Raw genomic sequence first — 24,438 nt, 5'->3', positions numbered from 1 at the left:
TACCTTTTGGGGGAGACAAAATTCAACCCGTAACAGCATCTTGTAAGATGTGTGAGCAAACTTCTTTGGCAACCCAGGGGCGGAAACAAACCCTGTCTAGGCAAGTCAGAGAGGGCTTGCCAGGGGACCTCACAGTGCTAATGGGCCTTAAAAAGGATAACTTGCAGCTCAGCGAGGGGGAGGACAGGAGGGGAGGGGGCCAGGTGTCCTCCAGGTGGGAAGAGCATGCTGGGCTTGGAGAAGAAAGAGAGTAGTCCTGGGAGGCGGGCACTTAGAGTGCATCATGGGTGAGCGTGGGAGATGTGGCTGGAAAAAACGTACAGAGGAAAATTCCATAGGGCCTTTTATGCCTCACGTTAAAGAGTCTGGATCTTATCACATAGAAAATGAGGACCCAGTGACAAAAGTCACTTGTTTAAATTTGCCTTCCATCTCAAAGGGATATCTTTTTAAAGAGAATTTAAGCAGGACTTTATCAAACTAAGGCTTCAAGTTATTAAAATTTTAAGTTCCATCATTTTTCAAAAGAGGAGCGTTTTGTCTTCATAAGCCAAAGAGTAGAGAGGGTGAGTCAAATCAAGCCTGGAAAACAAATGAAGGCCAGATCCTCAGATGGGTTCCCGGGAAGCAGACCCCGAGGTGCCCTTTGTAGGCAGGAAGCATCAGTAAGCCCCCGTGAACCTCACCTGCAGGGAATGACAGAGCAGGAATGGGCAGAGAGAAAAGTTGGGCTGTGACGCGGCCACATCACAGGGAGCGCTGGAGCTGGGATGACCCAGCAGAGCTGTTCCAAATTAGGATGAAAGGACAGGGCCTTTAAACCCCCAGTGTAACCAGTCAGTGGTTGCAGGCTGCCCCCAGTAAGGGGTGTGGCCTCAGGCAAGGTGCAGGCACTTCTGGGGGAGGGAGTGGGGAATGCAGCTGTCAGGCTGTTTCTAAAAACCCAGCCACTAACATGAAATATGTTTCATAAGCTCAAGGGAGAAAAACCAAAAAGCTTTAGGTGTTTTATAAAAAGAAAATTAGGTGAACCTGAGAAAATCACGAGAATACGGAGATTACTACAGAAGTTATAAAATGTGACCGAGGTACAAGGACTATTAGATCAAAGCAACAGAGAAAGAGACAAGAAACAGCCCCACACATATAGGCCCTGAATATTAGATATCCTGGTGAAATCAAATTCATGTTCAGCCATACCTCACGCTATATACAAAAATCAATTTCAGATTTAAAAAATGTGACTCAGCTCCAACAAAAGAGTGAGAAAGTGGATCGAGTAATTAATTGCTTGGGTGACCTTCTTCTCTTTGGAAACAAATTGTTCTGGGCCTGGGGACAAGCATCTAGTCCTGTTCCTTCTTTGTTTCTGACCGGCAAGAGGAAGTACCAGAGAATAGGGAGAGAGGTGAAGGCAGTTTGGGGTCTTCACGCTATTTGATAAAGCCAATAAATCAACGTCAGCCAAGCAGGAAGAAAAGCCATAGAAATCCCACTGTTTGCAAGAAAGCCTCAGAAGCTGTGAGCCATGGGCTGTCCGGGGGCCTGCTTTTCAGTAGCCCTCAACGTGGGTGGAAGGAAAGGTTTTTCCTGTAGCAAAATAGAATCCTGGGCTTAGCTAAATAACAATTGATAAAATGAAGACAGCTTTTTTTTTTTCTTTTCTGTCATGTTACATATGGCAATTTTGTGAGTAGGTAAATATCTTATACTGTTGTTTTTAAAAGCGATTTATTCATAGAGAAAGAAATATGGAACTCATTAATGACGAATTGTGAGCCGTGGGTGGAGGGCTGGCTTTGCTGCTCCCACCATTTGCGTGAGAAGCTTTGTAAATATGAGAGAAGAGGCAATGAAGTGTGAGGGAAAGCCAGGGCTGATGCAGAAGCCTCCACGGGGAGATCATGTCAAACCTTAAAGTTTTTTCTTTTAAACTGATTTCCCAGCCCACTCTGGGGCCCCCGCCACTTAAGCTGCTTTCCTCCTCTCACCCCCTGAATAGAAGCTTCTTGAGGAGAGGGCTCTGCGTGAGCTCTGGGGCTCCTGCTACACTTTGCAGAATGCATACGTCATAGATAGTTGCTGATGGTTGGAATGAAGGAACCGTCTGCAGCTTCATAGGACAAGGGCAGGGAACAGCAGGAAGGAGGCTGTGGCTCGGGGGGCTTGTCATCCTACTAGAAGTACATGTCAGAACGGGGTTCACAGCCTGGGCTTGGGTGACTCCAAAGTTAGTGCTCTTTGTATGTCACCTGTGGTTGTCAACTTTGTCTCTCCCCAGGTATGCCTGGAGGATGGACACACTTTGCAGTGCAGTTCTGACCCAGTGCAATTGGGGAGCTAGCACAGACTTCACAGGTTGAGGGCACAGTCCTCCACAAGACACCCTTCCTCAGAGTTCCCAGGCCACCCACACTTCTGACCAACTGGCTACAAATTTAGGGGTTCCCACTACCTCAGTTTCAATAATTTGCTAGAATGACTCATAAAACTCAGGGCAATTAAAATTTTATTTTGAAGGATACAAATAGGAACCAGCCAAATGAAGAGACACATAGGGTGAGTTCTAGGAGGGTCCCAAACATGAAGTTTCTGTGTTCTTAGGACATGTCACCCTCCAGCTAGCATTACCAACCAGGTAGCTCCCCCCAGCTTCAGTGTCTAGAGTTTTTATTGGGGTTTAATGATGTAGACATACTTGATTGATTGATTGACTGTTGGTTGATTGGGTCATTGGCCATGTAATTTGACTCAATCTCCAGCCCTCCTCGTCTCCCTGGATGCCAGGCTGATATAATGTGACTCAAAGCTCCAAACCTCTAATCACATGGTTGATCTTTCCAACAAGGCCAGCCCCCATCATGAGACTACCTAAGGGCCCACCATGAGTTACCTCATCACCATAAACCTTGGTGGTGAGGTTTGGTCCCAGGTACCCATCAGGAACAATAAAGACACTCTTATCACTTAGGAAATTCCAAGCATTCAGAGGCTCCCTTCCCAGAAACAAGGACAAAGACCAGCCAAGTTCTTTCCTATACAACATCCTGTCATCAGTAACCAGCAGGGTGACGGCGATGGTGGGTTGAGTAGCCATTTGGTAAAGCTCCATCTCCCCAGGAACTTCAGGTTCTCTCCTCCAGGAAGAAGCTCCCCTGCAACCCAATAAAAAGTCCGTTCAGTACCAGGCAGCCTCCCAAGAATGCATTTCATGTTTAGAAAATCCCCAGATTCTTCCTTACCTAAAACTGAAATCAGTCTTCCTTTGAAAATCTGTTGGATGAAGAGTCTCTTAATGAATTTCCACCCCAAGGAGCTAGAGTTAACCTTATCCCAACATCCCTACAACAGAAATTGATTGCTTTTTAGCAGGAAACCTAGACAAAATTTTGCATAAATTATGCCCTGGAGAGTTTCACAAACCACAGAGCCAAGAGCTGGATTCAGTCAGGCCCCTCTCAGAGACTCTGAGTGGAAGAGAAGCTGAAAAGCCCCATCTAGCCTGGCAAAAATTTTATTTGTCCATTTGATATGGTGCCTTTACTTCTCATATGGCTGGGAGTCTCCCTCACCAGAGTGTCTCTTCATTTTGAAATTATTTCAAACTTATAAAAAAAAGTTGAAAAAACAGTCCAAAGAACTCCCATATCACCTTCACCCAGATTCCCCAATTGTTCAGATGTATCATTTGCCATATGTAGTAGCTCTATCTCTTGATAAACACACATACAATATGCCCACTATCATCATTCTCTTTCTGAATTATTTGAAAGCAAGTTGCAGCAATACTGCTCCATCACTGAAAAGACTCCAGTGTTTATTTCCCCACACAAGGACACTCTCCTACAGAGCTATACTGTGACCATCTAAATCAGGAAATCGCCATTGCTGCAAACAGCTCTACCCTCCGAAACACAGAGCCCATTCAGATTTTACCAACTGTACCTACAATGTCTCTTTTTCCTGTCTGGTCCAGGAACACACATTACATTGCATTGTCATATCTCTTTGGTCTCCTCCAATCTGGAAGAGTTTCTCAGTCTGAAAGAGTACAGGCCTTTTATTCTATCAATCTCTGAGGAGACCCCTCACCCAGGTCTCATGACTAGACTCATCATGAACTCTTAGCAGGGATATCTCAGAAATGATGCTATACCCTTCTCAGTGTATCAAGGTGGGAGGCATGTCCTGTTTACCTTGTTCTAACGCTGGTGATGTTAACTTTGATGACCTGGTCATTTGTGTCTGCCAGGGTTTCCTTTGTATTTGATTCGTGTCTGAAAGGAGATACACTAAGACCGTGTCAATGTCCTATTCATCATCAGACCTCCACCCTCCAGCTTTATCATCCGTTGATGAACCAACCGACACTGAGTTTGTTGCCAAATGGTGGTTTTCTATTTCCATCCTTCCTTCTACATTTACTAGTTAGCAATCTCCTGGAAAGAAGAGCATCCTCTTCTCCCCCATTTATTTATCTATCTGTCCTAGATTCTATTTTATTCAGTGGATGCAATCCATTCCTACCATTATAGACTTCAATGCTTAGGTTCTCCCAGACTTGGCCCGTGCCAGCCCCTTTAAGCTGATACTGCTTCCTTGTTATATGTCCCCAACATTCTCTAAACACTTCCTTTTTTCTAGCACAAAAAGATATTCCAGGCTCATCTTGTACCTTCTTTGCCCCAGCCCTGGAATCAGCCATTTCTCCAAGGAACCCTAGATCCGTTTAGTGGAGAAGGGTATTTGGAAAGTAAGACTGGGTGCTTGGTATGCACTTGACTATCAGGTTGTCATTGGTCCTAGGCTTTCTCAGTAAACAAACCTCTCTCTCTCTCTCTCTCTCACTCTCTCTCTCACCAACGCTTTTAATTCCAGTTCCTCACCTAAGGTTCCTCTCTATTCTTCCTTTCTCTATATTTCAAATACTTTCTCCAACAGTAAGAAACCTATTTCCCATTATCCTCAATATATTGACTCCTTTGCTCAATCCACCTGTATGTAACCAATTTCCTAACCACTCCAGACCTCTCCACCCCTGGCCCCACCTCCTCCTTTGATCCGCTCCTGGCTCTGCAGCCACTGCCAACCCCTCAGCCTCACTACTTTGACCCCTGGGCAAACCACCACCTCCAAGGGAAAGAAGAAAGAAAAGGAGATTAAAAGGTAGCAGAAGAGGAAAGCAGAGTTTTGTTTTGTATTTCCAATCTTTCTTTGTTTTTACAAAAGCACCAGAATCTATAAGAGATTGCTGTGTTAAAATAATGCTAAGGTTTTTTGAGTGTTTACCTTGCGCCAAGTTCTGTCTTAAGGGGTTTTATCTAATTTAATCCTCGTAAGACCATTAAAAATAGATACTGCTATTTTCTCCATGTCACAGATGAGAACACTGAATGCAAAGAGCTTAAATATGTTGTCCAAGGAAAACTAGCTACGTGGTGGTGGGTGGATGGAGCACTTGTAGAAGTTTGACACCAGGGCTTGTACTTCTGGCTATTGCTGTGTTGCATGATGGCTGCCTGTGACTTGAAGAGAGCTCTCTGCTCCCCAACCCTTTCCCATCTGCAGAGAAGACAGATTTGTTCATTAACATACTACATAGATTTCAAAAATGGTGTCGCTTGGCTGGACTAATCTTCCCACATAGAATAATGATAAAATCTGGACAAAATAAAAAATCAAATTCTCTTGAAGATTCTGGAGAGAGACCACAGCAAAGCAGAAGGAAAATCTGCTCTTGAGAGCTGAACTGCAAAGAATGAAATCTGCAAATTTGTGGCTTTTGCCTAATGGCACTTGCCAATCTGGGAGGGGCTAGAGGGGCAGAAAGCAGCAGCCTTACAGGTTTGAGGTGTCAGAGGATAGAACTTGGGGCTGGCAGCGTAGCCAGAAGATTGAGGAAAGTCCTGGAAAACAGGGAGCCACAGAGAGGGTGAATACCAAAATAGAAATTTTAATTTAATTTTTTTTAATTTACAGAAGTATCAAATAAATTTAACAAAATAATAAATTAGGAATAAATTTAACAAAAGACCTGTACAACGTATATACTAGGAACTACAAATCATTGCTGGCAAACATTAAAGACGAGCAAAATAAGTGGAAAGATATACCATGTGTGAGGATTGGAAGACTCAGTGCTGTTAAGATGCCAATTCTCCCTCGCTAAGCTATAGATGTAACACAGTCTCAATCATAATTCAGCAAACATTTTAAATAGAAAGTGACAAACTGATTCAGAAATGTATATGGAAATGCAGAGACCCAGAATAGCACAATAATCTTGGGGAGGAAATGGTGGAAGGCTTACGCTGTTTGACTTCAAGATCTCCTCGAAAGCTACAGTAATGCAGACAGCGTGGTGCTGGCATAGTGTAGACACAGATCAATAGAACAGAACTGAGAGTCCAGAAATAGACCTAAACTTATATGGCCAATTGATTTTGACAAAGACAGCAAAATAATTCAGTTGGGAAATGAAGGTCAACAACCAATGTTGAATAACCATAGATCTTTATGAGAGAAAAAAATGTATTTTGACCCCTACCTCACACCATACACAAAAGTTAATTCAATATCAATCACAGAGCTAAAGGTGAAAGTTAAAACTATGAAGCTTATAAAAGAAAAGAGAATATCTTCATGATTTGGAGGCAGGCAAAAATTTCTTAGACAGGATGCAAAAAGCACTAATCATAAAAGAACATTTTGATAAATGAGACTTTATCAAAAGATGCTGTTAAGGAAATAAATAACAGGCACAGTACAGACCTAGAGAAGATATTCATAAAACATATACAAAGTACTTTTAGCTAGAATGTATAAGGATCTCCTACTTCAATAAACACACACACACACACTCACACCGAAACAAAGTGGGCAAAGAATTTAAACAAGTACTTCACAAAGGAAGACATATTAATGGTCAATAAGCAGATGAAAAAGTGCTCAATATTGTTAGTCACCAGGAAAATGCAAATTAAAAGCTCAATGAGATTCTATGCATACTCACTAAAATGACTAATATTAAAAATACTTATATAACACCAAATGTTGGTAAGGAGGTGGTGTAATGGAAATCTCATATATCACAGTGGAAATATAAAATAGAATAATCTTGGCAATTTCTTATAAAGTTAAACATTTATCTACCTTTGACCTAGTCATTCCTCTCCTAGGTATTTGTCCAAAGGAAATGACAGCATACATACACAAAAAGACTTGTACATTAATGTTCATAGTAATTTTATTTACAATAGCCAAAAATGAGAAATAGCCCAGGTATTTAGCAACAGGGGAATGAATAATATATGCTAAGTGATTCCATTTATATGAAGTTCTACAACAGGCGAAACTAAGTAAAAGTGGGAGGAAAAAAATTATTGCCTAGAATTGGAGGTGGGAATGTGCATGAAGTTTGACTGAAAAGGGATATGAGGGAACTTTCTGGGGATCTGGAAATCTCTTAATTGGTATGTGGGTTGCACAGGTGTATTCATGTGTCAAATTGTATAGCTAAAATTTACGTGTTTAAATTAATATAAATTTCACTGTAAAAGAAGAACTGTAAAAATTGATAATAGTTGAGTGATGGTTAGGGAGTAGATGGTGTTGTAGAAGAAGCAAGAATGACTGAATGTTAGTAATTGTTGAAGCTGGGCGATGTATACATGGGGGTTTATTATACTATTCTACTGACTTCTGTTTTCTTCGTATATATTTGAAATTTTCAATAATCACAGGGGTCCCAGTTCTGGGGAAATCAGACTTTAGTTATATAAGTTTTAACTTGGGTAGGGAAGTCTCTAAGTTTAAAAACACCAGAGCCTGGGACTCCAGTTTGGGAGTCTGTATGGAACTGACATGGGGGCTCTGGATGGCCAAGTGGACAGAGAAGTACAGAGGGTGGGTGGCAAGAGAAATGGGTGGAAATAATGACAAAATGGTCAACTTCACAGTCTTGAACTCTTCCTCTTGTCTGTGTCCCTCTCACTGTAGGTACCATTGATCACAGCCTTCTTCCTCATTCCAGGACCGAAGTTCTGATTCCTGTGCTGATTTGTTACCACAGTTAACATCTGCATTTTGTGCCTCAGTTTCCATCTCAGAGCAATACTTGACTGCTCTGATGGGCATTTGCTTTCCTAATGGGGAAGGGATTTTTCAAGCTTAGAGTCTTTTAGCTTCACAACTCCATGGAGTTAAAGAGGGCTGACAGGAGGCAGAACTGGACTAAGACATGTGGGTGCACAGGCTGAAGAAGAATTTGGTGTTCTTTCAAAACAGTATTTTTTAAATATTAGTTGGACATTTTATTAGTGAAAATAAGAAGAAACTGATTTTCTTCTAAGAAAAATGGTATACCTTTCTTTTTGTTCCAATTAAGGAATTGATTATATTTGATTTACTACATTAGACAACTTCTTGGGAGATGTAACAAAAACATAAAATTTAAATAATCTGGGGTCACTGTTCTTCCTGATCAGACAGCAACCCACCCTGCATTGTTCTGCCTTCAGGCTGGTTGTATATAGGCTAGGTGGCATGCGTTGCAAAGGTACTCAACAGAGATTAGACAGTGCTTGTGAGTTTTTTAATTTGCCTTTGAGGGTACTTTTTGCTCCATCAGGAGTGGGCTTGATTCACCAGTTACGCATGGAACCACATGAGAAACCTGAGTTAAAGTGAAACCAATGTGATTTCAGAACTAGACGGGACCTTATAGATGATGGGTTTCCAGGCAGCTGCCAGTGGATCCCCTCTTAATCCAGCTCTGGCTCTAGGCCAGGAAGCTATGGCATCAGGTTGTGGGGCAGGTTGGCTTCTGGTCAAGAAAGCAGGAATAAGGAGAGCACTTAATTTCTTGTCAACACTCTATTTCCAGTGGCCATGCTTCTTGTGTGGGAATTGTGCCATTTAATCTTTAATGCAAGTCCTGTCCTTCTATCTTGCCCAGCCCACCTTCCCATTAAGCAGCTTGGTCTAGTACAAGTCCTCAGAGTCTAGTGGCTCAGGGTTCAAGATCCCAGCTTAATTCCATGAGCTGTGTGACCTCCCTCAGTTTCCTCATCCGCCAAATGGGGATGTGACACCTGCTCCCCTGTGTTGCACAGATTCAATGAAACAATGCATGCACGGTGCCCAGAAGTGCCTACTGCAGACGCTCAGTAATGCTGGCTGAATTGGGAACCATTCAGAGGGTCCTTCTTACACAGCGGATGCTTGGTTTGATTGGTTTGGTTGGAATGAAATACAGAAGCACAGAATCCATGTTCTTTGCCTCACTGCATTTTCCCCTTGGCTTCTCCTGTCTCCTCTCAGTTCCTCCATCTCTGTGTCATTTGCCAACTTGCCCATTCATCACATAGAGCCTACTGTGTACCACGCCTTGCACTAAGTGCTAGCGAATCAGTGATGAATAAAACGTTAAGTCGGAATCCCACCCTAGAGGATCACACCTCCAGGGCCTGCATGAGGACTGTGGGGGCCTAGCAGGGGCACCCCTGAGTCATGCCCCCTCTCTTCTCCTCGGTAGGAGGTCATCACCTCCATCCTGCTGAGCGGGCGGATCGGGCCCAACATCCAGCTGGCAGACTGCTACGGGCTGAGGCTGAAGCACATGAAGTCGGATGAGATCCACTGGCTGCACCCGCAGATGACGGTGGGCGAGGTGCAGGACAAGTATGAGTGTCTACACATGGAAGCTGAGTGGAGGTAGGAGAGGAGCCCTGTGCTCCTAAATGGGGGGGGGGGCGGTAAGTGAGGAGTGGGGAGACCCTGGGAGGTCCTTTCTTGGAGCACTTCCCAACCTCTGAGAATATTCTAGAACATCGCAGTGGCATTTTAGGTTGGTCCTTCTGCAGCGTCCAATGCATGTGTTTGCTAAGAGCTAATATGGGCTCACAGCACATCCCAAGACAGATATCTAGGCACAGCCCTAAACAGGATGCCGTTGGCACTATGGAGAAGGAAGAACAGAAGTGCAGGGAAGAGGGAGAGCCAGGCCAAGGGCTGGTCTGTGAACCTAAGGTAAACAGCTGCCATCAGAGGGAGAAGATGGAGAGTCAGGACCAGCACTGACCACCATGCACTGGCCAGCCACCCCTCTGTCCTTCATGGTCCTCCAACCAAACGCAGAGAAAGGAAAGAGGAGCAAGTCCTGAATGGGAGGCCAGGAGCTCCACGGGCAGCCCCTGGTATGACCAGCTTCCCTGTGTCAACCAGAGAGTCTGAATTTCCTGTCCCAGGTATGACCTTCAAATCCGCTACCTGCCAGAGGACTTCATGGAGAGCCTGAAAGAAGACAGGACCACACTGCTTTATTTTTACCAACAGGTAAAAGTATTTTATCTTGTGGTCCCCATGGTCATATGACCATCCTCTCCTGGAGAGATGGAAAGACAAAGCTTAGATTTTGGAGGTCCCATTCCAGGAAACTTCTCTCGGGGACATTCCTTGGTCCCTGGTCAGCTGTCCAACCCTGCTTCCCTCACAGCTAAGGGTTGGCTAACCCCACCCCGTAGGCACAGCCTCTCTTGGACTTTCCTAGTGGCTTTTCCTAGTGCCCAGGAGACCTGGCTGGGGAAGCAGGCAGAGCAGGTCCAAAGAGGAGGCAATAGTCTTAGCACACAGGCTCGGCCGTCTGACACACCTGGTATCTACCCAGCTGTACCGCTTCCTAACCCGGTATCCCTCGGGACTTAATTTACCTGCACGAGGCTGTTTCTTCTTCTGTAAAATTGGGATGATAGTAAGAATACCTACTTTACAGGGCTCATGTGAAGACCTAATGATAGCATTAGCAGTGTGCTGGTAAACCAGCTCTCTGATTTGTAGCACTTGCCAATTTCCATGGTGTAAATACTCCCATCGTGGTCTATTTCAAACTACCAATATTTCAACCAGCTTGCAAGATTTTGGAAAACGTAATAACTGGCTTCCATGAGCTGTTTAGAGCTGCTCACCACACCCCTGGCTATAATGCATGTGACGTGCCCAGAACGGGACCCGGCAGGGAGTGAGTGCCGGGTACAGGGAGTTGCCCTCGTTGTTTTCTGCCTGGCCTTAGCCCCCTCCTACACCTCCCTCCTGGTTCCCTAGAGACCAAGCCAGACTTTTCTTCTACAGTGGATGACATCTGTCACCACTTACCAACAAGGCTTTGGATAAATTACTGAGTCCTCCCCAAATCCCCAGCATCCTTATCTCCAAAATGAGGAGTGGGAGAGGGGAACCTGAACTTCCTGCCTCGTGGATCCATGAAAGAATGTGCCGTGAAAGTGCTTCAGAAACTCGAGGGCCTCAGCCTGTGGGGGATCACCACTGCCCAGGGCTCTTCCTGAGTCTCCCCTTCCTGCTATTTATCTCCTGCTACGCATTTGTGCATAGCTGGGGGTGGGGGTGAGAGGTAGCTCAGGGCAGCAGGATGGTGTTCAAAGCACCCACCATCTCCTGGGGCCCTGCTCATCTCAGGGCAACAGGGAACAAGGGCGGGAGTCTGAACTTTGGCCTTTCTCCCTGCCAGCTCCGCAATGACTACATGCAACGCTATGCCAGCAAGGTCAGCGAGGGCATGGCCCTGCAGCTGGGCTGTCTGGAGCTCAGGTATGTGGCCTCAAGGCCTCTCCAGAGTGGGTGCCTGCACCTCCCCTCCTGTACTGGGCTCTTGGCCAGCTTGGACTTTCCTCCAGTGTGGGAAGCAAGAGTGGGTATGTGAGAGCTGGAAAGGGACGAGTTGTGGCCGACAGAGGGTAAGGCCCCGAGGTGCTCAGCGTCTGGTCGTTGGGAGAGAGGTGCCAGCTCCCTCTGTGGTTGGTGTCCCCTATCTTCCTTTGGCTGCCACTGCTCTTGCCTCCAGTTTGCCTGCTGCTTCAGTGTACCTGCCATCCAAGTGATCCAGTAAACGTTTCTTTGAGCACTAGGCAAGTTTCTGGGAGATATTCGAACGCTGGGATTCCATCTGTATCGTTCACTGCTGTACCCCCAGCTCCAGTAGGTGCTAATAGATATGGACAAAGTTAGTAAATCATCCGGGGAGGCCCGTAAACTTACAGTGTTTGGGAGGTGACAAGTGTGTCTACAATTGATCATAATACAGCAGAATGAAATAAGCACCAAATAGACATACATATAGGAGCCAGTAATCCTGCCCGAGGACATCAGGAAGAGGGGATGTGAACTGGTCCAGGAAGCAAGAGAACGATTTCCATCGGTAGATACTGGGGGGAACTGGGAGGTGGGGGAGGGTGCATTCTGGGCTCAGGGACCAGTGGCAGGAAAAGAGCAGACTGGAGGACCGTGGGAGATGAGCTTAGGGAGGTGAGTTGGGGTCGATGGTGGAAGACTTTGAATGACAGTCTAAGAAATAAACCTTATTCTTGGCTGTTGGGAGCACTGGGGGCAGAGTGGGAGGATGTTAAGACCGTGCTCTAGCACTTTCTCAACCAAAGCAGCACCATTCACTTTCACCATCCACCAGTATCCATGACCCATTCTGCCCTCTCATCACCTTTTCTGTACTCCTTGTCTGTCCTAGAACAGTGGTTCTGAAATCTGGTTGCAGATCATAATCATCTGGGAGCTCATTAAATTAGAGATTCCCTAACCCCACCCTTGGAAACTCTGGTTTAGTAGATGTGCTTTTTTAAAAAATTTTATTTATTTAATTTATTTATTTATTCATTCATTCATTCATTCATTTATTTATTTATTTGGCTGCGTTGGGTCTTCGTTGCTGTGCACGGGCTTTTCATTGTGGTGGCTTCTCTTGTTGCGGAGCGCAGGCTCTAAGCATGCGGGCTTCAGTAGTTGTGGCACGCGGGCTCAGTAGTTGTGGCTCGCGGGCTCTAGAGCACAGGCTCAGTAGTTGTGGCGCACGGGCTTAGTTGCTCCGCAGCATGTGGGATCTTCCCGGACCAGGGCTCAAACCCGTGTCCCCTGCGTTGGCAGGCAGATTCTTAACCACTGCGCCACCAGGGAAGTCCCAGGACATGCGTTTTTGACAAGTCCTCCGGATGATTTAGAGACAGTTAGCCTCATATGAGGTGATGGTTCCAGGGTGAGTCTTGCCCTATCTGTGACCTTAAAGGTATAGAGAATAGGACTCTGCTGCTGCTTCTGCTAAGTTGGGGGGCATCGAGGAATTCTGGCTCCCATCCTTGGTATCAGAGAGAGTGCTGAGGTGTCCCCCAGGGAGAGCCGTGGGATGGGAAGGGGGGCTTCTGAAACTGTTGGCATCTGTGACAGAATAGGTCAAGGACAGCCTCAGAGGGCTCCTCCTTGCTTTCCTGCTTGGTGGCTGTCTCAGCAAGCCAGGGAGCACAAGGGTCCCCTGCACAGAGGAAGTCTGCACCCCTGATGCCAGCTGGAAGACGGACCACCTCGCCGCAGTTGGCAGTGGTCCTGGGAGTTGCGTGCTGCTGGTTCGGGGGCTCTCCGCGAAGTTTACCTTATTACGTGTGCCATTTATGCCTTCCAAGACCATCACAGCATTGCAACTTACACACGCCTATCTTCTCCTCTGAAATTAGACAACTCAGAAAAGCACACCTTTACCTTTTTGTTTGTGGATCTCATACCCAGAACTCCAGTGTCACTTTGAGACTCTGATCACTGAAGTCACTATCAAAATATCATCACTTAGTAGTAAAATAGCAGCGTAGAGAAGACCCGTGAGCATTCTAGTTCATGTTCTTCTTTCCTCGAATCACTCCCAAACTATTATTGGTTGTAATAATAATGACTATTATTATTTAGCACCGGGCACTGGGCTAAATACACTGGAGGACAAAGCGCGCCAGCTGACGTAGCTCCATTTATAGTCTTACAAGGAGTGGATAGTCTCTTGGTGTTGGCTATCTTATCAACTCAGGATTATTCCAAAACCCATACTTGTTTTACGACAGGGATGTATTATTTCACATCTCCCCTAGCCTGATGAGCAGAGTCAGGTAAATGTTCCTATTCTTATGGGCTGACCTTTGAGATACAACTTATATATTCGGGAAAGGATATGGAAAACACCTATTTTGTAAACTTCATAGATTTTCAAGCCTATAATTTTTAAAGTTGAATACAAAGCTATCCATTATCAAGGAATATTTTAAAGTCAAGTTATGACTATTTCTCACCAAGAGAGACAGATACACTTCTGAAAATCAGGCCATAATGCAGAATTTTCCAAGGCTGTGATTTTTTTTCCTGAAAAGGTTCCAGAGTGCAGTCTACCTACAGATCATGGGCAAAAGTCCTATTAACATTGTTGTGTCACCTGCCTACTGATAATATAGTGTCTCCAGAAAAAAAAAAATGTATTCTTTCCTAGCTTAAACAAGAAGTATGGTATATGCACAGATATGAGATTACCAAGATGAATCCTCAATGGACTCAATTCATAGCGAGGAGCCATTGGGCATAATGATGAAGAGCAAAGGGTCTGAAGCTGGGCTGCCTGAATTTGCATGCTGGGTCTTCCACTTGCTGGGCAAGTTACTTCATCTCTCTGAGCCTCAGTTCCTTCATCAGTAAAATGGGAAGGATGATAATGGTAGCAACCCTACAGGGTTGTTATGAGGAATAAATGAGTTAACATACTTAAAGTAGTTAGAACAGTGATAGAGACAGAAGTATTCACTAGCTATTCATCATTTGTACTAATTAATTTTTTCTCTTTACCTTTATTTTGTTGTTTATTTACTTTAGTTGACTTTATTTTTTAGAACAGTTTTAGGTTCACAGCAAAATTGAGTGGAGAGTACAGAGAGTTCCCATAAACCCCTGTCCCCATCAACATCCGCCACCAGCATGGTTCATTCGTTACAACTGATGAACCTACATTTACACATGATGATTACTCGAAGCCCATAGTTTACCCTAGGGTTCACTCTTGGTATTGTACATTCTGTGAGTTTTGACAAGTGTACAGTGACAATGTATCTACCATTACGGTATCTTAAAGAACAGTTTCACTGCCCTGAAAATCCCCTGTGCTCCCTATTCCTCCCTCCCTCCCCTCCCAACCCCTGAAAACCACTCATCTTTTACTGTCGTTATATTTGGCCTTTTCCAGAATGTCATATAGTTGGAATCATACTTAATTAATTTTTTTTGTTGATTTACTGGAAGTGCTTTATAAATGCCAAATATTTTCTCTAAATATCCCCCTATGAATTAAAGTGTGAAATTCATGGCCCACATGCTAGAGTACCCTCCCAGTTTGAGGAACCAAATAGCCTCCCCCTCACCAGAGACATCCAGGACTATTGTCCACTCCCAGCAGAGCCCCAGAACACTCTGACCTAAAAACTCAGAGTGAATGTGTAACCCAACAGTAGTTAGGTAGTAACAGATAATAAGTAAAGATTAGAGAAAGAACACTCAGCTTGTTTCAAAAGGCATTTTATCTCATAGTTGATTTATAAATGTTGGCGGTGAGTTAATATTTCTGTTGCTTTTCTTTACTTTCTGCTGTCCTTACCTGAGTATCAGTCAGGGACCTGTGCCAGCCCAGAGGCCCTGCTGCCCACCTGGTGTTTGCCAGTCACAGTGGCGGCCCAGGCTGTGGAGAACCAGCCAGGCACTAGAGGGTACTCCTAGCAGGTGCAGCCTCATTCAAGGATGGCAGTCGGGGCGGGTTGGGGATCGCTGACAGCAGCTGAGACGGGGCTCAGCACAGAGGATTGGGAAGATCAGTCTCAGGCGAGAGGGTACATCTGAGGAGGGGTGGTGACTGCTTCTCCCGGACATCCCAGTGATGTTCAAATGATCCAAACATTAGGGACACAGATCACAGCACACTTGAGTGACTGGGCACCTTTGTCCAAAGTTACACAATAAATGATCTGTAGTGCATGAGAGAAGGGCCATCAGTGATATAGGCAGTAAGCTGGATTTCTAGAGATTGGGATGGTGTAGATGTGTTATCTTCCTTTTTCCTAATAAAAAGTTTTTCCACTCACCACCTCCTTAATCATTCTGAAATTGCTATTATTTTTCATGCTTTTTAATTCCTTGGTGTTCATTTCCAAATTTGTTCACCTTTCCATTTAGCCAACCCCAATTTTTTTTTTTTTTACTAAGACTTATTTAAATACCCCAGTCCTCAGAATTCTTTCATCCATCCCTAGTCTCAAAACTCATTCATTCATTCATTCGTTATTGTAAACCAGGAGTGATATTAACAGACCACTGTCACCTGGGACTGGGAAGCAGATGTCACCCCCTCCGTGGGTAGTGCATCCCCTCTGTCTGGAATACTCGCCTGGTACCCCTTTTCAGCCTGATAAACTATTCCTTGTTCTGGCAGCTTTAGAAAATGCACTGAGCCAGGGTTGCCTGCTTGCCCTCTACATTCATAGAAAACCTCAGAGCACACCTGTGAAATGTTGGCAATAAGCAATGTGGCCCTGGGCTCTTCCTGCAGAGCCACCTCAAGGGTCTCTCCACCTCGAAACCTTCCCCTTCCCTATGCCCTCCCCACCCGTCCTACCCTGCAGGGATCTGCCGTACTTATGCAGCAGGCACTTAGTGGTTCACATCCGCTAGTCTGAAATCTATCAAACCTTGGAACTCAGGGTTGGTGCCGCCTTCACCTGGCACACGATGAGAGCACAGTATGTATTTGAATGAATGGATAACCCTGAAAGATCTCAATTCCTCTTCTCTGGTGGACACGTGCTAACATTTATTCTGTTAGAGTTACATAACTGCGTGCAGCAAGCCAATTCGTTCAGTTACCTGGGAGTACATTTTGCAGCTCACTCACCCCAGGAGGAAATGCGGGTGTCTGTGCTGCCTGTCGTGGAAGCCGCACAGGCGTGCTCTGAGCTTTCCTATGAATGCGGAGAGCCGCAGGGAGCACTGGCCCAGAAAACTTTCTAAAGCTGCCGTGATTGACTGGAAATTTTGGATCTTAACTGCAAGTGCCTTCAGGTGGAAGTAGGAGGAAAATGATCTTCCATCCAGGGGAGAACCCTGGATAAGTTCCTCGTGCCCTATAACTGAATGTCATCCCTGCTCACCTGTTGTCTGATTTCCAGAGTGCAGATCTGCCCTTACTCAGCTAGAACACACCTCCAGCATCTGCAGTCCCGCTCTGTCAGGCACCCGGTAGCAAGAAGTGGGGTTAGGGAAAAGCCACTCTTTCTAGTTTCCCAAGTTCTCCCCTTGGATCAGGTTCCCAGGGGTTCCCAGCCTCAGCAAGAAGGACATTTGGGGCTGGATAATTCCTTGTTGTAGGGGCCATCCTATGCATTGTAGTATATTTAGCTGCATCCCTGGCTTTTACACACTAGATGCTGGTAGGACCACCCCTCATCCCAACCAGCTGTGACTGAAAAAAGATCTCCAGACATTGACAAATGTTTCCAGGCTGGGGAGAGGGTGCAAAATTGCCTGTGGTTGAAAACCACTGAATTAGACCATTGGAAGGTCATACACTCAGACCACATTTAGTCAGGCCCTCCTACTCTCACATTTACTGAATTGTGCTTTAATGTTATACGACTGGTATTTACCAAAATTGCAGCAGGAGGAAAAGAACCATGAAATTGGCTTCACCTTTTTTTGGTAAAATGAATGTTACGACTATTAGTTTTCTTTCAATCAGTGGTTTTTTGAACTTTTTAATTTACGAAATGCAGTCCTTGTTTTATGATTAATATTATCTCCTGATGAACTAAGCACTTGGTGGGGTATTCTGTCCACTACCCTGGCTTCCAGGACAGCCACCCCAAGCCACAGGTTGGCACATTTTTTTATCTCATTTACCTCATTGCCTGATTTCTTTCTAACTCTATTTTGTTTAAATATGTTTTAAAACTGTATCTTAGGGACTTCGCTGGTGGTCCAGTGGTTAAGACTCTGGGCTGCCAATGCAGGGGGCACGGGTTCCATCCCTGGTCGGGGAACTGAGATGCTGCATGCCTCACAGCACAGCCAAAAAAAACCCAAAAAGAACAACAGCAACAAAAAACGAAAAAAAAAAAAACTGTATCCTTGCATCTTTTCTTAGAAGGAGATAGACTAGAAATACATTTCAATATTGTGAAATATAATTCAACAATATTTACTGAGCTGTCATTAAATATTATTACTCCTTGAAACTCATTTTAATGTACTCATCTTTGATTCTATAAGAGAAATTTTATATGAAACTTTTTATCTTTTGCTTTCCCTCCATTCCAACTGCTGGCATTTGAAATAACTGGCCCTGCCCCAACTGGAAAGAACCACTTGTCTTCCTGTGCCCCTCTCACCACAGAGCCAATTTTTCTTTCTCATTCTTACTTTGCATCACTTTTTGTCATCTGAGTGAAGCGGTTGAAGTAATTGAGGACAATGCCCTGGTGTGTGAGTGTGTGCGTGTGTGCACGTGTGTGCATGTGTGTATGTGTGCGCGTGCGTGTGTGTGTGTTGGGGGCTGTAAGAAGAGAGCGGACCATAATGAAGAGAGAAGTGATGATAAAAGAATTGCCTTCAAATATATGGCATCTAAGAAAGGATTAAAGTTAGTCTCCGTAGCTCCAGGGTCCTAATGAGAGGACGGGAAAGGAAAGAAGAACTTTCTACATAGGGGAAACGTGTAGAGGATGCCATCTCAGCAGGGAGTGAACCCAGAAAACTCGTGCATTACGATGGTTTGACTAATCTCACTGCCTTACATTTTTTTCAGGTAAAAAGGGTAATACCTGTTCAATGTGGAGTACTTGGGACATGTAGAAAGGGGGAAAAAAATGACTAAAATCATTTGAAATTTCATTAACCAGAGATAACCTCCATTAGCAGGGTAGATCCAGTCAGGTTTTTTCCAATGCATTTTTTTCTCTAAAATTGAGACCATAATTATTAAAAGATAACTACTTATCTTGATTGATAATATATTCAAAAATACCATTTATTAAAAATTGTTAAGGACATAGCACTACATGTTTTAAGTTTTTATTGGAGATCTCTTCTGTGATTTCATGCTTTAGATATTCTTCTCAATCCCATGATTTGGGAATATTTCCCTAGCTTTTCTTCTAGTTTTAAAATAGTTTCATTATTAACATTTCCCCCTTTAATCCATCTAGAATAAATATTTAGAATAAAGTACGAGGTGAGGATCTAACCTTACTCTTTTCTAAACACTGTGAATTATGTAAATTTATTGCTTTTGAATCATAAGTTGCTTGCCCCTCTCTGCTTATGGTATCTGTAGCTTAAAACTATTCCCAGATGTGCACAAGGACACCCGGGTTAAAGTAACACTGAGTTACTCTAATGTACAATCAAGAGTGGGACAATGTCTGCAACGGTTGAAGAAATTACTAGACACAGTGATCCAAGCAGGGAAGGGAGGATAACACAAATGGGGACATTGGCTATTTGATCTCCACTTAATTGTTATAAATACATAATACATAAAAAAATCTTCATCAAGACATACATTTTTAAGAGAAAATGGGACTTAAAGAATATGTATAACAAACTAATAGATGTCACCCCTGGTGGCAGGATTATGGATTATTTTTATTTTCATCTTCTGTTCCATAAATTCTAAAGTTTTCCTGTGTACTATTAATACATTTAACAATTATTTACATACACACATATACAGAGATAGCAAATGAGGGAAAAGGAAATCACAAAGGGAACCCAAAGCCTAAAGGTGGAGGTAGGTGTTCCTTAGCTGATAGGTCAAGTGTTGGCAGCCTTGGGTCATTTATTTTTAGAGGCCACTGGTAGAAGCACCATCTTCTTCCTCTGCCCAACAACTGTGTAGTCCCAGATCTGGGCCCCCCAGAGCACAGCTGGAGTCTTTTCTAGGAAGGAAATTTGTGGGTTTTCCTTTTCTTCATGGTTTTCTAAATATCGAATTTTTCGACTCTCCTAACTTTTCCCTCCCAGTGGTTCCCACATCGGGCAGGGGAGGGGGCTTGTAGGCCAACGTGTGGGCATTGGGTGACCCGGCTCTGTTGGCCCCATTCCCCAGCCATCAGCCTCTCCCTGGCTTCTCTCTCTCCAGGCGGTTCTTCAAGGACATGCCCCACAACGCACTGGACAAAAAGTCCAACTTCGAGCTCCTGGAGTAAGTCCTGGGACCGGCCCCAGCCTCTCCTCCCTTCCTTTCCTCCTGCCCTGCTCTTCCTGCCACCCCATATGCCCCCTCATCCCCAGACCACAGCCAGGAAGGACCTGTCTCCCTGGTCCTCTCGCCTTTCCCTGATTGCCCAGAAGTCCTGGGTTGGGGATGAAGGGGAGTCAAATGCTGCTTTTCTCCCCCTTCTTTCAGGAAAGAAGTGGGGCTGGACCTGTTTTTCCCAAAGCAGATGCAGGAGAACTTAAAGGTGAGGAAACCAGTGGGTGAGGAGCTCAGAAAGGCTCCCTGTGTGTCTCCTTTGTGTCCCCCTAGGACTAGAGCTAAAGGGATGGGGCTGGAGGTAGTCAGGGAAGCCAGGGGTCTGCACTGCCTTGGGCCATCTGGACATAGGACCGCTCCATGCACCCAGCGGGCCCTTTCTGTGGCTGGGAATCAAGAAACCTGGCTCTAGTTCCACATCAGAGGCCAATTAGCTTCGTGTCCTGAGCACTGGGGATGCCATCTCCCCTGCCTCCCTCCCAGGGCCGGGCCATGGTGAGCTCCCTTGAGACAACAGATGTGCACTTTAGGTAAGACATTACCACTGCCCTCGTGGCAGAGGCCTGGGGACCATCCTACAGCAGCAGGCAGGCTTGTGATGAGATCGTAAGGGAAGGAATCAGGCCCCGCTCACCCCTGGCCCTCTCCCCCAGCCCAAGCAATTCCGAAAGATGATCCAGCAGACGTTCCAGCAGTATGCCTCGCTCCGGGAGGAGGAGTGCGTCATGAAGTTCTTCAACACCCTTGCAGGCTTTGCCAGCATCGACCAGGAGACCTATCGCTGTGAACTCATTGTAATGCCACGCTCTCTTTATTCTCTCCCTGACCTGAATTCCAGGCCTCTCAGGCTAGGGGGCCATGAGGGCAACTCGGTGGGGGGGTGGGGGGAGGGGGGAGGGGGGCACAGGACGTGCCGAGAAGAGGCTTTGCTTGCTTGTAAGTTCTGTAGCATCAGGGCCTCCCTAATGTATCCGAAAATGCAACTAACGCTAAGCCACTTGCCTGACGAAGGGAACTGAAATCTTGGCTCCAGCTCTGGGAGGTGGGCAGTGCTGGCAGGGTGCTGGGAGGCGGGTAATCTGTATGGCGGGGTGCGGTTAGGATGGAAGGAGCTGGAGGGCCCGGGAGACAATGGCGCGTGTCTAGCTTAGTGAGCTGTTTTCAGATTTCTGAAATATGGGCGGGCAGAGCTGGGGCAACAGCCCATCTCTCCTTTGATTCCAGCAAGGATGGAACATTACTGTGGACCTGGTCATTGGTCCTAAAGGCATCCGCCAGCTGACAAGTCAAGATGCAAAGGTAGAGACAGGTGGGGGGGCAGGCCCCACCCAGCCCCAGGCAGAGCCATCTTCCCCTTTCTGCTGCCTTGTACCCTGGCCTGCCCCATCGGTTCTTCCTCCCCCATTGCTGAGAGCACAGAGGCCCTTGGTTATCAGTAGCTGTGGAGAGGGTGTTTGGGATAACAGCATGGGGCAGTTGGTTCTTTACATCCCTGTGACTGTCCCCTGCACAGAGGAGGGGGGCAGGGGTGGTTTAGGGGGAAGGGGAAGAGGGAAGGACACTACTATTGTTCTTCTGGCTCAGATGAAAGAGTTGCTCTTTCAATGGCAAAATGGGGTAATCATGCCCCCGGGAGTCAGAAGGCCTGGGTCCAGCCCTGGCTCTACCACCAACTTGGCGTATGACCTTGGGCAAGCCCTGGCTCTCTCCAGGCTAATTGTTTTCTTCTGCAAGGGGCTTGGGCTAGATGATCCTCCTTAATCATCGTTGATTCCCTCTTCATCCCTCTGAGAGACTCCAGTTCTCAGTTCTTTCTTGGGCCCCATCCCCACACCATAATGACCAATCTGCATGGCCTGATCCCAGGAATGGGATGGTCTGAAGGACCCCCTCCTTTCCCACAGCCCACCTGCCTGGCCGAGTTCAAGCAGATCAAGTCCATCAGGTGCCTCCCGCTGGAGGAGGGCCAGGCGGTACTGCAGCTAGGCATTGAAGGCGCCCCCCAGGTGAGCATCTCTGGGCACCCAGAAGCTTGGAAACATTGGGAACGGCTGCAGGCTGGGAGCTCCTGCTCAGGCCAGCCTGGCCGGGGCTTCCCTGACTGCTGAGATCTTGTTAAGAGAATGGCACCTAGTTCTTAGACGAGGTAGCAGGATGATGATAAATTAAAGAAACTATCTCAGGAAGCAACGTTATTGTTAAAAATGTCAAGAAAGAAGTTGTAGGAGATTGGGGGGGGGGGCGGGGAGCGGGGGTAAAGTGATCAGAAATCAAGGTATGGGTCAGAGGTCTAACTTTGAACAAGTGACAATGACTTAGAATCAAGGCCTTGGGGCCCCAGGGCTTTTTGTGGGTGGGAGAATCAGAGAGACCTCAGGCTGTGAACAGTTTGTCTATCTCTCCTTTCATCCGTCTGTCCCCTGCCCCACTCCCTCCTTCTTCCCTTCTCTCAGTTTCTGCTCTTGCATACTGAGCGCCTCCTAGGTACAAGGCATGTGCTATGCCCTGAAGGACCAGAATAAGCCAACCTGGAACTGCCTTCCTAGAGTGTAGGGTGGTCAGTTGGGAGAGGTGATGAGAGCGCCCTCTGGCGGCGGTGGGAAATGCAAGCTGAGCCCCAGGAGAGGGGCTGATGGCGTCGAGGCCGGGGGTGGGCAACAGAGTCCTGCAGTTTCTTCTCCAGTCCCTTGGGGTAGACTCTAGCCAAGGCTCTGGGGTCTCATCCTTGGCTGGTCTCTTCCCTGCAGTCCTTGTCCATCAAAACCTCCTCTCTGGCAGAGGCCGAGAACATGGCTGACCTCGTAGACGGTTACTGCCGGCTGCAGGGGGAGCACAAAGGCTCTCTCATCATTCGAGCCAAGAAAGGTGTGTTTCCACTTGAAGGTAAATTGGACCAACGGGCAGATGACGGCACAGCTGAGCCAAGCCCCCCCCCAGAGGCAGAGCGGGAGAAGCTAAACCATTGACTAATATGTGAATGAAGAGGCTTTGGAGGTGTGGGATTGGGGCTCACCCAGCCCTGTTGGTTGCTCCCCGTGGTCCCATCCTGGGTCCTTGGCTACAGCCCTGGCCCCGCTGGCCAAGGGCGGCATGGGGGCTGGCTTCTAGAGGAGAGGATTTGTAGCCCCGGGAAGATCAAAGCTATTGCCGGAACATGGCTGGTCCCTCCTCTTTGGGGATGGAGTCAGAAAGCAGGGGTCAGGCTGGAACACTCGACAGTGGCAGAGGAAGCCTGACAGTTTCTTCTACTAAAAAGATTCCAATTCAGGCCAGACGCCTACCCAGCTTCCACTCCGACTTTCAGGGGCCACAGAAAGGCGGGAGGGGTGTCCCTTGTGTTGGCCCCTAGGAGCAGTGCACCCAGGACCCTGTGTCCCTGACTCCAGCTCCCTCTCCTCCTCCCCTCTTCCCAGATGGTGAGAAGCGCAACAGCCTTCCCCAGATCCCCACACTGTGAGTACACCTGGAAGGTGGGGAACTGGCCCCGCACTCAGCCTGTGTCCTCCCAGGAAAGGCAGAACAAACAGGGAGCCTCCCCGCCATGGTTTCTGGTTTCTGGGCCCCAGGAGAAAATGCTGGAACCCCAGCATTTCACAAGTGGTGATTTTTCACCAGTAAATTTCTCCCAGAAAATTCATGCAGGGATATCGCTGTGTCCTAATGCCACCTGGCATCATCTTTAGTGGGGGGAGGGGGTGGTATTGTTGTTGTTCCCTCCCTCCTGCCCCCTGGCTGCCTGGGCCGTGCTCCCAGGTTATTGCCATAAGGACAGGCTGCTTCTCCAGGCAGGGTGGGTGGGAGAGAGGGGGCTGAGGCTGCCCTGGGGGAGCATTGCCAGGCTCTGAGCTCACTTGGCCCCTGCCCTCCCATCTCCCCCTATAGAAACCTGGAGGCTCGGCGACCCCATCTCTCAGAAAGCTGCAGCATAGGTAAGCCTGCCCATCTGGCGTCCTCTGCCTGCGCCCAGAGCCTCTCTTCTGCCTGCTCCTGTGACATCATCAAGTATTCCCTCAAAGTTGCAGAAAAATGAACTTCCCCCATGACTGCTCAATGATGGCTTAAAATATCATTAATCATAACAGTTAACCTATGTTGGGCAGCTAGTACGGGGCACCGTGTTTGTCTTGGTCAGCTCAGTCTCCAAAACAAAAACCACTGGCCCAGGAGCTTAAACAACAGATACTGATTTCTCACAGCTCTGGAGGCTGGAAGTCTAAGGTCAAGGTGCCAGCATGGCTGGGTCCTGGTGAGGGCTCTCTTCCTGGCTTGCAGACAGCCACCTTCTGTGTGTCCTCACATGGTGGAGAGATGGAGAGATC

At 46.6% G+C, this 24,438-nt stretch overlaps 1 protein-coding gene across 9 annotated transcripts in view; it reads left to right on the top strand.

Annotated features, from left to right (window-relative positions):
• PTK2B (protein tyrosine kinase 2 beta) overlaps positions 1-24,438 on the top strand; it is a 130,388-nt gene that overhangs the window by 84,384 nt on the left and 21,566 nt on the right. For 6 of the 9 annotated variants that reach the window (XM_036855480.1, XM_036855481.1, XM_036855486.1 and 3 more), the window contains exons 3-13: positions 9,536-9,714; positions 10,248-10,335; positions 11,525-11,604; positions 20,006-20,068; positions 20,273-20,327; positions 20,773-20,913; positions 21,344-21,418; positions 22,024-22,125; positions 22,867-23,002; positions 23,533-23,572; positions 24,002-24,048. In XM_036855480.1, coding sequence (XP_036711375.1) covers positions 9,536-9,714; positions 10,248-10,335; positions 11,525-11,604; positions 20,006-20,068; positions 20,273-20,327; positions 20,773-20,913; positions 21,344-21,418; positions 22,024-22,125; positions 22,867-23,002; positions 23,533-23,572; positions 24,002-24,048 — 1,006 coding nt within the window. The remainder of the gene's footprint in view (positions 1-9,535; positions 9,715-10,247; positions 10,336-11,524; positions 11,605-20,005; positions 20,069-20,272; positions 20,328-20,772; positions 20,914-21,343; positions 21,419-22,023; positions 22,126-22,866; positions 23,003-23,532; positions 23,573-24,001; positions 24,049-24,438) is intronic. The other 3 variants (XM_036855487.1, XM_036855485.1, XM_036855484.1) reach the window with 1 other exon arrangement.

This window comes from Balaenoptera musculus, chromosome 6 (genome assembly GCF_009873245.2).
Source record: "Balaenoptera musculus isolate JJ_BM4_2016_0621 chromosome 6, mBalMus1.pri.v3, whole genome shotgun sequence".
Taxonomy (NCBI): Eukaryota; Metazoa; Chordata; class Mammalia; order Artiodactyla; family Balaenopteridae; genus Balaenoptera; species Balaenoptera musculus.
This window is presented reverse-complemented; position numbering and strand designations above follow the sequence as displayed.